The sequence below is a fragment of the Vulpes lagopus genome, chromosome 10, assembly GCF_018345385.1.
Source record: "Vulpes lagopus strain Blue_001 chromosome 10, ASM1834538v1, whole genome shotgun sequence".
Classification (NCBI taxonomy): Eukaryota; Metazoa; Chordata; class Mammalia; order Carnivora; family Canidae; genus Vulpes; species Vulpes lagopus.
Genome location: NC_054833.1, coordinates 58276846 through 58290710, shown reverse-complemented (window position 1 = coordinate 58290710; position 13865 = coordinate 58276846). Strand labels below are relative to the sequence as shown.

Here is a 13865-nt window from a genome sequence, read left to right as displayed (position 1 = left end):
AAGCGATGATGGCCTAAGGAAAAGGAAAGTGGGGTGAAGGTGAAGGGTGGGTAAGATGGGCGAAGGGGAACAGGAGGTCCAGGCTTCCAGTTACGGAGTCAGTTATAAGAATAAAAAGACTCCTTATGGAATCTAGTCCACATACTGTAATAGCTCAGTGTGGTGACAGGCGGTAGCTACCCCTGCAGTGAGCACAGCATAACACATAGAGATGTCAAATCGCTGTGCTATACACCTGCAGGTAATGTAACATTGTGTCAACTATACTTACATTTTTACAAATTTTTAATGAGTAAATAAATACATAAATAAAAATCTCCATATAGAGTGTTCTTAAGACACCTGAGGGGCTAAGGGGTTGAGCGTCTGCCTTCAGCTCAAGTCATGAACCCAGGGTCCTAGGATCAAGTCTCGCATCGGGGTCCCCACAGGGACCCTGCGTCTCCCTCTGCCTGTGTCTCTGCCTCTCTCTGTGTCTCTCATGAATAAATAAATACAATCTTTTTTTTTTAAAAAAAAGTGTTCTTTAAAGCTTTTTATGACTGCTAATAGTTGGTGTGATAGAAACTCACACATTTTTTTTCCTTTGGCTTACCACTCAGCAGGGATGAGTAAAAGTGTTCCTTCTACTCATTCAGAAACTTGAGAGATAGAAAAAATGTGTTTAAATAAGAATACTGATTAAAATTTTGATTACAGTTGTTCTGCGCAGTTAACATGTGGATTTTATTTTTTCTCATCAGTGTGAAATATTATTCTTTTCACTAAATATTTTATCATTTGATTAATATTTTTCACTTAAAAATATGCTTTTACAACACAAAAGCCATAAGATTTTATCCCTCTGAGACTAATGTAACCAACAGGGTCAATGTATTTGTGGAAGGTAATAAATGTGATTAATGACTTGGCTCTCTTTCCAAGGACTGAGAAGTTTTAAGATGTCATTTTTTTCTGACAGTATGTCTCTTACTTCTAGCCTAAAGAGAATCTTTCTTAGAAGACTGTCATATTTAAAACGTTGTCAATTTTGGCTTTATTTCTATTTTCTCACAGCCTGGCCACTCTGGGATTTCTTATTTTAGGTTTTTATAGGCACTTATTAATTTCTTATAATTAAACAAAACAGAAGCTCTTTAATTTTAAGAATTTTATTATATTTATTTTCTAATGCTTCTATTTAAAGGAAATAACTTCCTGAAGGAAGTTATCTTTTTCTTATTCACGGAGTCTATATAGTACCAATCCTTGGGGAATTGACAACTTTGGCAAACATACTGTTTTAACACCAGAAAATCTAGCGTCCACTAGAGTTGTTGAATTTTCCCGCAATTTTCACTTCTTAATCCTCAATTCACATGGATTTTGACTCGAGGCTATATCTTGAGTCATAATATCTCATATTCAAACAATGTGAGAAATAAATTCCACAAGTGCAGACTGTGTGGAATGTCTTACTTTACGGAAAGAAAGGGGGAAAACACATGCATTCAGAATAGAAAGCACAGCTCTGACCCAAAACTTCACCTCTATCTATACTCCTAGAAGGCAACTATTTTGAGAAAAGGCCATTTTTTCAGGTTCCCGCTTTCCGTCTTGGAGACTACATACTCTATGCCTGGTCCAGTAGCATCTCAAGAAAACTCACTCAGTTGAGTCTTAATGTTCCCAAACAAAGGAAACCCAACTTTTGGATCTAGAAACACTCTTTCCAAGAAAGGCAATTCTTCCTCTGAGCTCTGCTACTGATTCACGGATCAAACGTCACCTGTATTCCACGGACACACACCCAATGCCATCTGTCAAAAGAAAAACATTAGAAACAATGATCCACGACAACAGAAAACAGCAAGACAGCAGACCTAATTCTTGCCCTTTCCAAGGTGCGATGTCGGTCGCCACCTGTCCGCAGTGTCCTGTCTATCCTTATTCAATCCAACTCGCAGTGCAGCCTACCTCCTGGCTAGCCAACTACCTGAAGTTTCCAGCCTCCTGTGCAGTTTGGTATGGTCACGTGACTTAGTCCTCTCCCACCAAATGCAAGCAGGTGCAATGTCAGCTAATCCCCGGGGGAACATCTCAAGATTAGACCCCATCTCCTCAATATTCTCTTTCTTTTTCTTCTCCCTACTTTACTGAGGCATAACTGACAAACATTGTATATGTTTAAAGTGCACAATGCAGTGTTTTGATACAGGTACACATGGTAAAAGTGATTCCATAATGTAGCTAATGAACATATCCATTGTCTCCCAGTTACCTGTTTGTATTTTATTTTTTTCCCATTAGAAATGGGTTTTTAAATTTTTTTAAAGATGTTATTTATTTATTCATGAGAGACTCAAAGAGAAAGAGAGAGAGAGAGAGAGAGAGATGCAGAGACACAGGCAGAGGGAGAAGCAGGCTCCATGCAGGGAGCCTGACGTGGGACTAGATTCCCGGGACTCCAGGATCACGCCCTGGGCCAAAGGCAGCGCTACCACTGAGCCACCCAGAGATCCCCAGAAATGGGTTTTTTAAATTTTTATTTTAATTCCAGGGTAGTTGACATGCAGTGTAATGTTAGCCTTAGGCATACAATAATAGTGATTCAACACATCCATACAACACCTGGTGCTCATCACAAGTGCCCTCCTTAATCCCCGACACCTGTTTAACCCATTCTATTTTTTTAAAGCTTTTATTTATTTATTCATGAGAGACACAGAGAGAGAGGCAGAGACATAGACACAGAGAGAGGAAGGTTCCTTGCAGACCGATGTGGGACTCCATCCCAGGACCCCAGAATCATGACCTGAGCCGAGGGCAGATGCTCAACCACTGAGCCACCCAGGGATCCCTGTTTAACCCATTCTAATGACTGTCAGTTTCTTCTCAATCGTTAAGAGTCTGGTTCTTGGTTTGCCTCCCTCTCTCTTTTTTCCCCTTTGCTCATATAGTGTTTGTCTTTCCCTGACTGACTTATTTCACTTGGTATTGCACTCTCTAGATCCATCCATGTCTTACAAATGGCAAGATTTTACACTTCTTTACAGCTGAATAATATTCCATTATATTTATATACCACTTCTTTTTTTATCCATTCATCTATTGATGAACATTTGGGCTACTCCCATAATTTACCTATTGTAGATAATGCTGCAGCAAACATAGGGTGCATGTATCCCTTTGAATTACTGTTTTTGTATTTCTTGGGTTGATACCCAGAAGTATAATTGCTAGGTAGTAGGGTAGTTCTATTTTTAACTTTTTGAGGAACCTCCATATGTTTTCCACAGTGGCTGCACCAGTTTGCATTCCTTCTAACAGTGCAAGAGGGTTCCTTTCTCTCCACATCCTCACCAACACTTGCTGTTTCTTCTGGTTTTGATTTTAGCCATTCTGACAAGTGTGAGGTGATATCCCATTGTGGCTTTGATTTGCATTTCCCTGATGATGAGTGATGTTGAGCATCGTTTCATGTGTCCATTGGCCAAGTGGACGTCTTCTCTGGAGAAATGTCTGTTCATGTCTTCCGCCCATTTTTAATTGGATTATTTGTGTTGGGAGATGTTGAGTTGTATCAGTTCTTTATAGATTTTAGAGACCAGCCCTTTATCAGCTATGTCATTTGCAAATATCTTCTCCTAGTCTATGGGTTGCCTTTTAGCTTTGTTGTTTCCTTTGCTGTGCAGAAGCTTTTTATTTTGATGTGGTCCCAATAGTTTATTTTTGCTATTATTTTCCTTGCCTCAGGAGACTTATCTGGAAAAAATGTTGATGTGGTCAAAGTCAGGCAGTTACCTTCTTTTAAAAGGAGAACCATTAAGATTAAATCTTAGCAAATTTCAAGTGTGTAATACAGCTTTATTTACTGTCGTCAACAGAGAATATGCTGTCATATTCTCTCCCTCATTCCTACTGGTTACAACCCAACCTCAATCACATGGAGTATCATATCCTATGGAATGGAAGAAAAACAAGATGAAGAAAACTGGACTCTTGAATTGAGTAGTAGACTCCTTAACTCACTCAAAATGACAGCCTGATTGGTACAATGAGGAGAAATGCGATCCTATCTTACCCACTGCATATTTGGGGTCTCTTCATCATAACTATAATCTACCCTAATATGCAATGTCCCCATTGATTTTCTAAGCAAGATAGCACTTCAGCATTGTTTCCACTGGTTGGAGATGGTGGGTAGAAGCCAAGAGACTCCACAGTAGACTACCAACAGTTAAACTTCACTTGCTTTCCTTGGCTAGTGCATCGGCTCATGTTGTCCCCAGGGCACCACTTTGTGTTCAGTTCATCAAAATTGCATCACAGCACCATTGGTTTATTTAGATAAGATGAAAAATTTTAAATCTTTGCTGAAATAAAAAACCTAAAAGAATTATAGGGGCACCTGTATGGCTCAGTTGGTTAAGTCTCTGCCTTAGGCTCAGGTCATGATCCCAGGGTCCTGGGATCCAGCCCCGAATTGGGCTCCCTGCTCAGCGGGGAGTCTGCTTCTCCCTCTCCCTCTGTGAGCTCTCTCTCTCTATCTATCTCAAATAAATACATAAATCTTTTTTTTTTAATCTAGAAGAATTGAAAAAAATTTAGAAGAATTGTTGTTTTATGCATGGAGGAGGAGGAAGTGCCAAAGATCCTTTCTGCATAAACAAAAGCAGTTCACAAGTATTTATACTTTTTTAAAAACATAAATGTCCATTAAAAATGTTTGTAGAACAATACATTATTAATCAAAATGGGCCAATCAGAATGACAGACTTCTTAGAAGTTGTGGAATACTTTCACAGGTAGCAAAAATATCTAAGTTCTGGTGATTTACAAGACTATTTAACTGAGGAGAGTCTATAAGAATAGCTTCACCAGACAGAATGCCACCTACTTTTCTCTGCAGTTGTAGGGGAAGATGCAACATTTTCTCTTATCTTGCAGAGAGTTCTTGCACTGGTAGTTAGAAGAACCTAGAGTTTCAAGGCCAAGCAGTGAAATTCCATTAGGAAATCTGCCCTGAGATGCCCAGAATTTATAATAGGGAGGAAAAGAAGATAGAATAGGGTCATTAGCAAATAAAATACAAAGCATGTAATATTTTACATCTACATATCAATAATTGGCATAAAGTTGCTACAGCAAAGATTTGGAAGGATTTTAAAAATATTTTATTTATTTATTCATCACACACACACAGAGGCAGAGACACAGGCAGAGGGAGAAGCAGGCTCCCTGCGGGGAGCCCATTGCAGAACTCGATCCCAGGACCCCAGGATCACTACCTGAGAGAAAGGCAGATGCTCCACCACTGAGGCACCCAGGAGTCCCGGGATTTGAAAGGACTACCTATAAACTGATTATAAAGATTACATGAAAGACAAGACATTTAAGATTATCCAAGAAAACTTTGAAAAAATATATCAAAATATAGGATAAAACCATTATATGTAAGAAATGTAGATAAGAGGAAGATCAGTTGTGCTTTCATTTTCTTTGTTTCCATGAATTTTTTAAATTCTTCTTTAATTTCCTGGGGGTTTTGTTATTTATTCATGAGAGACACAGACTGAGAGAGAGAGAGAGGAAGAGACACAGGCAGAGGGAGAAGCAGGCTCCATGCAGGGAGCCTGATGTGGGACTCGATCCCGGGATTCCAGGATCACGCCCTGGGCCGAAGGCAGGCACTAAATCACTGAGCCACCCAGGGATCCCCTAATTTCCTGGTTGTCTTGTTCATTCTTTAGTAGATTCTCTTTAGCCTCCATGTACTTGAGTTCTTTCCAAATTTCCTCTTGTGATTGAGTTCCAGTTTCAAAGCATTGTGGTCTGAAACTATGCAGGGAATGACCTCAGTCTTTTAGTACTGGCTGAGACCTGATTTGTGACCCAGTATGTGATCTTATTCTGGAGAATGTTCCATGTCCACGTGAAAGGAATGTGTAGGGATCCCTGGGTGGCGCAGCGGTTTGGCGCCTGCCTTTGGCCCAGGGCGCGATCCTGGAGACCCGGGATCGAATCCCACGTCAGGCTCCCTGCATGGAGCCTGCTTCTCCCTCTGCCTGTGTCTCTGCCTCTCTCTCTCTCTCTGTGTGACTATCATAAATAAATAAAAATTTAAAAAAAATTAAAAAAAAAAGAAAGGAATGTGTATTCTGTTACTTTAGGATGGAATGTTCTGAATATATCTATGAAGTCCATCTGGTGCAGTGTGTCATTCAAAGCCCTTGTTTCCTTATTGATCTTCTGCTTAGATAATCTGTCCATTGCAGTGAGTGGGGTGTTAAAGTCCCCTTCCATTGTTGTTATTATCGATGTGTTTCTTTAATTTTGTTATTCATTGGCTTATATAACTGGCTGCTCCCATGTTAGAGGCATAGATATTTACAATTGTTAGATCTTCTTGTTGGATAGACCCTTTTATTTATGATATAGTGTCCTTCCTCATCTCTTATTACAGTTTTTGGTTTAAAATCTAATTTGATACAAGGATCACCACCCCAGCTTTCTCTTGATATCATTAGCATGGTAAATGGTTTTCCATCTGCTTACTTTCAATCTGGCGGTGTCTTTGGGTCTAAAATGAGCCTCTTGCAGACAGCATATTGATGGGTCTTGCTTTTTCATCCAATCTGATACCCCGTGTCTTTTGATTGGAGCATTTAGCCCATTTACATTAAGAATAACTATCAAAAAATATGAATTTAGTGCCATTGTACTACCAGTAAAGTCACTGTTTCTGTATATTGTCTCTGTTCCTTTCTGGTCTATGTTACTTTTTGGACTCTCTCTTCACTTAAAGCGTCTCTTTTAATATTTCTTTTAGGGCTGGCTTGGTGATCACAAATTCTTTAAGTTTCTGTTTCTTCTGGAAGCTTTTTGTCTATCCTTCTATTTTGAATGACCTCCTAGCTGGATAAAGTATTCTTGGCTATGTATTTTTCTCACTTAGCACTCTGAATATATCATGCCAGTCTTTTCTGGCCTGCCAGGTCTCTGTGGACAGGTCTCCTGACAGGCTGATGTGTCTACCCTTATAGGTTATGGATCTCTTGTCCCAACCTGCTTTCAGGATTTTCTCTTTGTCTCTGAGATTTGTAAGCTTCACTATTGTTTGTTGGGGTATTGACCTATTTTAATTAATTTTGAGGAGGGTTCTCTATGCCTCCTGGATTTGGATGCCTATTTCCTTCCCCAGATTAGGGAAGTTCTCGGCTATAATTTGCTTCAATTCTGCCCCCTTCTCTCTTTTTTCTTCTTCTGAAATCCCAACTATAGTAATATTGTGTTGCTTTGTGGATGACTTATCTCTCAAATTCTCCCCTCATGATCCACTAGTTGTCTATCTCTCTTTTTCTCAGCTCCTTTATTCTCCATCATATTGTCTTCCGGATCACTAATTCTCCTTCTGCCTCATTTATACTAGCAGTTAGAGCCTCCATTTATTTTTGCATCTCATTAATAGCCTTTTTTATTTCCACTTGATTAGATTTCAGTTCTTTTATTTCTCCAGAAAGGGATTCTCTAGTGTCTTCTATGCCTTTTTCAAGGCCTGCTAGTATCTCTTTTTAAAAGATTGTGTTTATTTATTCATGAGAAGCACAGAGAGAGGCAGAGACACAGGCAGAGGGAGAAGCAGACTCCCTGCAAGGAGCCCAATGTGGGATTCAAAGCCAGGACCCCAGGATCACGACCTGAGCCAAAGGCAGATGCTCAACCACCGAGCCACCCAGGTGTCCCCCCTGCTAGTATCATTTAACCATTATTCTGAACTCTAGTTCTGACATCTTATTTATGTCCATACTGAGTAAGTCCCTGGCATCAGTACTGCCTCTTTTTGAGGGTAAGGTGGCAGCTCTGAGGAACACTAAACATGGAATTACCATATGAACCGGATATTTGACATCTACCTAAAAGTCACTATGACCTTACTTTTTATTCTGTGACTTCACTGGACCTGAAGGGGCATGATTTTGTGTCTTAGAGAACATTCAAACCATGTGTCTTGCTTTTCTCTCCACCACCAGCCTGTTTGAAAAAAAACAAAAACAAAACCAAAACAGTGGCAGGGACTCCTGCCTAGTGCGGTTGGCAGACCATGCAATTCTTGATCTTGGGGTTCTGATTTCAAGCCCCATATTGGGCCTCTAGCTTACTTTTAAAAAAAGAGTTATTTCCAGAAAGCAATGGGATTTGAAGTGTTCTCTGTAAGGGAGTAAGGGGGAAACCTGTCAGAATGAAAGTATCTGACGAGGAACCAATGATGATAGTGAAAGGGGGTGATCCCCAAGAAAAGGGGGCATGGTCTCCAAAGAGAAGGGGTGCCTCTGGGTTTGACCCCCAGGACCAGGACCCTGTCACATCATTACCTAGAATCCTTCAATAACTGTTTCCTAAAGGTCAAGACTAATTTCCTGGCACCACCTTCACCTGTCTTCTAGCCCCAGTTGCTCCCACTGCCCCACTGCACAGCCTCCTCAGCTGCAATGTTCCTGTCTGGTGCCCAGACCAGGCCATACTCTCCCCCCAGATCCCAGCATTGAACTCCTCTCTGTGCCTCTCTCTGTGTGTCTCTCATGAATAAATAAAAATCTTTAAAAATAAAATATCTACAAAAAATAAATACCCACAGATGGTCATATTAACAAAAAATGTCTAAGCTTATTTTTCCAAAGTTTTCATCAGATACAGAAGCTGGATCTTATTGATTCTTTTGTTGTCACTCATTACAATAATGAGGGGTTTTTCTAAAGATTTTATTTATTAATTCATGAGAGACAGACAGAGAGAGAGAGAGAGAGAGAGAGAGAGATTGAGAGAGAGGCAGAGACACAGGCAGAGGGAGAAGCAGGCTCCATGCAGGGAGCCCGACATGGGACATGATCCCGGGTCTTCAGGATCAGGCCCTGGGCCGAAAGCAGTGCCAAACCACTGAACCACCCGGGCAGCCCAATAATGAGGGTTTTTAAAGTATTTTTCTAGTTTCTTATTTTACTTTGGAGCTTTCTGACAGAGGAACTACAAATGGTTATAGACATGGACACCCCCCCCCCAGTTTTCTTCCATTTATCATCTTCTAAGTGAGCCATGAGACAAAAATCTTGAGAATTGCTGTGAATGGTTTGCTTTTTACTGTGTCTGGCTTCAGGATCTGTAATAAAGTCTGTCCAGTTAGAAAGGTGTTCATACATATTTTTTAAATTTTTTTATTTGAAAGATCGCAGAGAGCACAAGCAGAGGGAGCAACAGGCAGAGGCAGGGGGGAAGCAGATGCCCCCTCTGAGCAGCAAGCCCAATGTGGGACTCGATAGATCCTAGGACCCTGGGATCATGACCCCAACCCAAGGCAGACACTCAACAGACTGACCCACCCGGGTGCCCCTGGCCAATATTTGCTTTAGAACAGTTTGCTCTAACTTCTTTCCTTTTGTTGTCTAAAATCTCTGTTCATTGCCATTAAATCAAATTAGGTTCAAAATCATATGTGGCTCATAAAAGGTGTGGAGCAATAGGTAGGGACACCCTCTTCCTGCTCTTGGAACCTGGCTCTTCCCTGCCCCAGGGGAGACCCAAAGGATGAGGGAGGCAGCGGGAAGAGGCCCTTAGGGGGCCTGTCTAGAATAAAAGTGTCTGCCAAGGGCACAGACCATGGAAAGGTGACCCTTGGTGGGGGGGGCTGGGGCTGCGGGGGGGACTGGAAGCGCTGGGGGTGGGCGCGGCTCCGCAGAAGGCAGCACTCAGATGGCCACACTGTTTTCCACCAGGCTGGGCTGCAGGTACTGGTAGGGCATGTCCAGCTTTGCATTCCGGGTCTCGATTTCCTTCTCCAAAACAGCCAGCTCCTCCCTGAACCTCTTCAGCACATCCTTGGGTCCAGGGCCTGAAAAATACTCCTCCTGGTGCTGACCCAGAGCCACCTGGTGGAGAGAGGAAGGCAGCTGAGAGCCTGTGACCCGCACTCAGCGTGGAGGGTGCGCTGCCTCCCTCACCTGCCCGCCCCTCCCGGCCCCCAGGGGCGCCCCTCTGCCAGCACCATCACAGGCTGGCGGCGGCCCAGCTGCCAGGTGATGGACATCTGCAGTGAGGCCTGATGGCAGTTGGGCAGTGTTGCCATAACTGTCTCCAGTGTCACGTCCTTGGTGGTAGGAGGTGGCAGCCGCATGGTGCAGGGTGCGTTAGGGACCCAAGTGTACCAGTCCAGCTAGGGAGGGAGGGGCAGATGTCTAGAGTCAGTGCCTGCTAAGCACAGAAGCCCCTCAGCCCACCTGCACACAGCCCCCTGCACCACTCCAGGTGCAAACTCCCAGCTGCCCACCATGGTCCATACCTGGCCCAGGTGGGTGGACGAGTGCTGGCCAGTACAGGTGAATATACACATGGTGAGAAAGTGACACATCTGGTCCCGAGACTGTAAGGAGTTGGGAAACCCTGCAGGGGGTTCAGGGGAGGAACAGAAGCACAGCTCAGACACAGGGCAGGGAGGGGAGACCACAGGGGTGAGGAAGGGCACTCGTCCTCTCAGGGTCCCTGGGCGCTGATGGCAAGCTGGGTTGGAATGGGGGTGGGGGGATCTGCTGGGAGGGTCCCACCCAGTGGGGTCCTGTTGTGGCTCCTGCTGGCCCATTACCTGTCAGGTGTTTAGCAAGCTGGCTACCATCACGTTGGTAACCACAGTGGAAATATTCACAGCATGAAAATGGGCAAATGCTACAAATCAGGGCTCCCCTCTCCCACCGCCCCCCCTACGCGCCCCCCCCCCCCCCCCCCCCCCGCTCCCGCCCCAGGGAGCTGGCTGTTAAACATTTACAAACAGCCATGGGTCTTGAAGCAGCTGGGACCTAGAGGGGTTCCCAGGGCATACGATGGGACTTGTCTCTAGCTGGTCCAAAAGGAATCTGGGAGGGCCTTTGGGCATTTTCACTGGGTTGGAAATGCTTCTGGAAGATTCCACAGAAATAGGATTCTGGGGAGGTTCCCAAGGGAACTATGTGGCGTTGGAGGTCCCAGGCAGGGGCTAGCCTTACCTTGGTCCTGAGCCCCCCGCAACCCGACCTCAGTGATCTCTCGACACCAAGTCTGCAGCTCCAGATCATCTCTCACAGCCTCGTTCGTCTTGTAGTGGAGATACACGATGCCCTTCACGTAGCTGCGCCCCAGGGTCGGGGTCAGGAGGGCTGTAGCTTGCCAGGAGCCTCCGGCCCGGGGCTCCTCCCCCCTCACCTGCCTGGGTCAGGGGCCCCAGCCCCCCAGCCGAGACACAGGCTGTCCTGAGTCCTCCCCACCCAGCCCTGCCTCGCCCCTCCTCACCTGTAGAGGATTTCCCAAAGCCGCAGAGCATCCTGCGCATAGAAGGAAGACTCGACTCCCAGGAGCCCCCGGTCAGCCAGGTCAGTGGGGGGACAGAAGGAGCGGTAGGTTAGGAAGGCTCTGGATCGCTGGAGCAGCTCCACGTGGCCTCCGCCACCTGTGCTCACCACCTGAGGAGCAAGGGCCAGGTGGTGTCAAGCAAATCAGCCAGCCCTAGGGTGGGGGGGGTGTGGAACCCAGAGCCAAGGGGAGAGTGGGCTCCAGAATGCCCCTGCCTTCCTCCTACCTGGTCGAAAACGCCTTTGTCAGAGATGAGCCCCGTCCTGGCCCGAACGTTAATTTCCAAGGTGTAGCGCAGATGGGGGATGAGAAGCTGTGTGTGTGTATATATATATATAGTATTTATATATTGATACATGATATGGAGATAATATTTCTATATGGATACATGATACATACATAGACAAAATTACATAAAATTTCTCCCCCTATGAAATTTTCATGCTAGGGATCCCTGGGTGGCTCAGCAGTTTAGTGCCTGCCTTCAGCTCAGGGTGTGACCCTGGGGTCCTGGGATCGAGTCCCGCGTCAGGCTCCCCGCAGGGAGCCTGCTTCTCCCTCTGCCTGTGTCTCTGCCTCTCTGTCTGTGTCTCTCATTAATAAATAAATAAAATCTTTTTTTAAAAAAGAAATTTTAATGCTAGATATACTGTATCTGTTATGTACTATATGCATATATGTGTTTTATACATAAAAATAGTAAGTTTTTTGCCTCCCCAGAAGCACTTTCACCCATCTGGGGGGCATAACAGCCCCCCACTTGAGAATGCATGGCCTAACCTGCCTGCCTCCGGAACATCATCTCCTACCCTCTCCCCTTTGTCCATTCTGAATCTACTGGGTTTTTTATTGCCTTTTTTTTTCCCCAAGATTTTATTCTTTTTTCCCTTTGTCCATTCTACTCACCTTCTTTCTGTCCCTCAAACATCTCAGCCTTGTTCCTGCCACAGGACCTTTGATCAAATGAGCCTTTCCTGACCACCGGGCCTACCCACCCTGCTCTGGTTCTCCACATTGTACTTATCACAGTTCATAGGTTCCCATACAGTCTGTATTGTCTGCTAGCCCTTAATGGAAATGAAAATCCCCATTTTCAGGACCTTGCCTGTCTTGCCTCTCACTGGCATCCAAAATGGTTCATGCCCCGTGAGATGCACCCCCAAGAAAACAAGTGAATGGGTGGACAGTCTGTGTTAATCGTCCACAATGAACCGGCTGCCAGTGTTGTCCTGAGTCCCTCTTGATAGCCTATGTGTTACTACTTTAGGATTCTTCAAAACTGGCTGAAAAAATACTTTTTGCTATTTGTATGATCCTCTCTTGTTGGACTCTCAGTCGTTTGTGTGTACCCTTCCTATAATAGTGGGTGGATATCTGTGGTTTATACATGAAACGGGTAGGACTGCTCACCCTGCCTCCCCTCCCCCCCCACCATGGCTCCTTTTTGTGACCGGGAGGACGTGCCACCCCGGTCAGAAGGCACAGCAGGCCGTGCTCCTGTTCCTGGCTCATGTGTCTTTCTTGGTTGGCTTTCCCCACCCTGAGAGCCCCCCCAGGGAGGGTGCCATGGGGCCTGGAGAAAGGGGCAGGCCGGAGCGAGGCGAGTAAGGTGCTACCTTGAAGATGGGGTGTATGGATGGAAGGCACCTCATGGTGGCCACGGTGATGACCTCTGCCATCAAGTGTCCCCGCAGAAGGTGAGACTGCAGCTCGTGGATCTGGAAGTCAGAACTACGGACCCAGCACTTGGCCAGGAGCCAGACCATCGGGGGATCCGTGGGCAGGAAAAGCAGTGGTGGAGGGCATCCCACACGTGGCAGCTGGAGCTGGAGCAGGGACAGGGAGTGGGATACCCCACACACACACTGCGTGCCTCTCCCCTGAGGCTCCCTCCCTGCTGGCTTAGCTCTGCCCACACTTGCCTGCGCTTCCTGCCCCGCAGCCCCCAGCTGGCTGCCTTCTGCAGAAATGGTTCTCTCTCCGCTTTCCCACTGGCCTCCTCCGACCTCACTTTCCCTTCGGCTTGCAGTAGGAGTGATACCGCCTGCACACAGCTGGCTCCGCCCACAGTCCTGAACTGTCACTGGCCACAATCTGGATGTCCCCCTGTTACCTCAAAGTTGGGCTCTTGATTTTCCTCTTGACTTGTCCTTTCCTCTTGACTTCTGCAGGAGACTTGCCCAACTCCTTCTCCTCCTCCTCTCTCCCTGAACCCAGGCCAGTTTGATCCTCCTCAGCATCACACAGCTGATCCCCACATCTGAGCCCAGCCCCTCTGCCTTGGACAGTCGCTGAACCCATTGCCCAAATCCTAGGGTCTGGCATCCCCCTCCTGGGCCCCGCCTGAACACAGGCGCCCGCCGCAGCAGCCTGCCTTGGCTTCCTGTGCTCCTGCACCCCAGCTGGGCCCCCACAGCCCGCAGGGTGTGGCCCCTCTGCCTCACACTGCTCCCCAGCACCCCAGGCCAGCTGGCCCCTGAGAGTCCCTGGGGAGTCACCTGACCCTGACCTCA

The 13865-nt window shown here is 45.8% G+C and overlaps 1 protein-coding gene across 3 annotated transcripts in view; it reads right to left on the bottom strand.

The window, feature by feature from the left end:
- Nucleotides 1-9175: 9175 nt before the first annotated feature.
- The window catches only part of LOC121500376 (polyunsaturated fatty acid lipoxygenase ALOX15), a 32791-nt gene continuing 28101 nt past the window's right edge, over nt 9176-13865 (bottom strand). For 2 of the 3 annotated variants that reach the window (XM_041772044.1, XM_041772045.1), the window contains 7 exons: nt 12969-13178; nt 11579-11665; nt 11293-11462; nt 11010-11131; nt 10313-10413; nt 10019-10186; nt 9176-9902 (listed from right to left, as the gene is read on the bottom strand). In XM_041772044.1, the coding sequence (XP_041627978.1) occupies nt 9723-9902; nt 10019-10186; nt 10313-10413; nt 11010-11131; nt 11293-11462; nt 11579-11665; nt 12969-13178 (1038 nt within the window). In that variant the 3' untranslated portion in view covers nt 9176-9722. The other variant, XM_041772046.1, reaches the window with a different exon arrangement.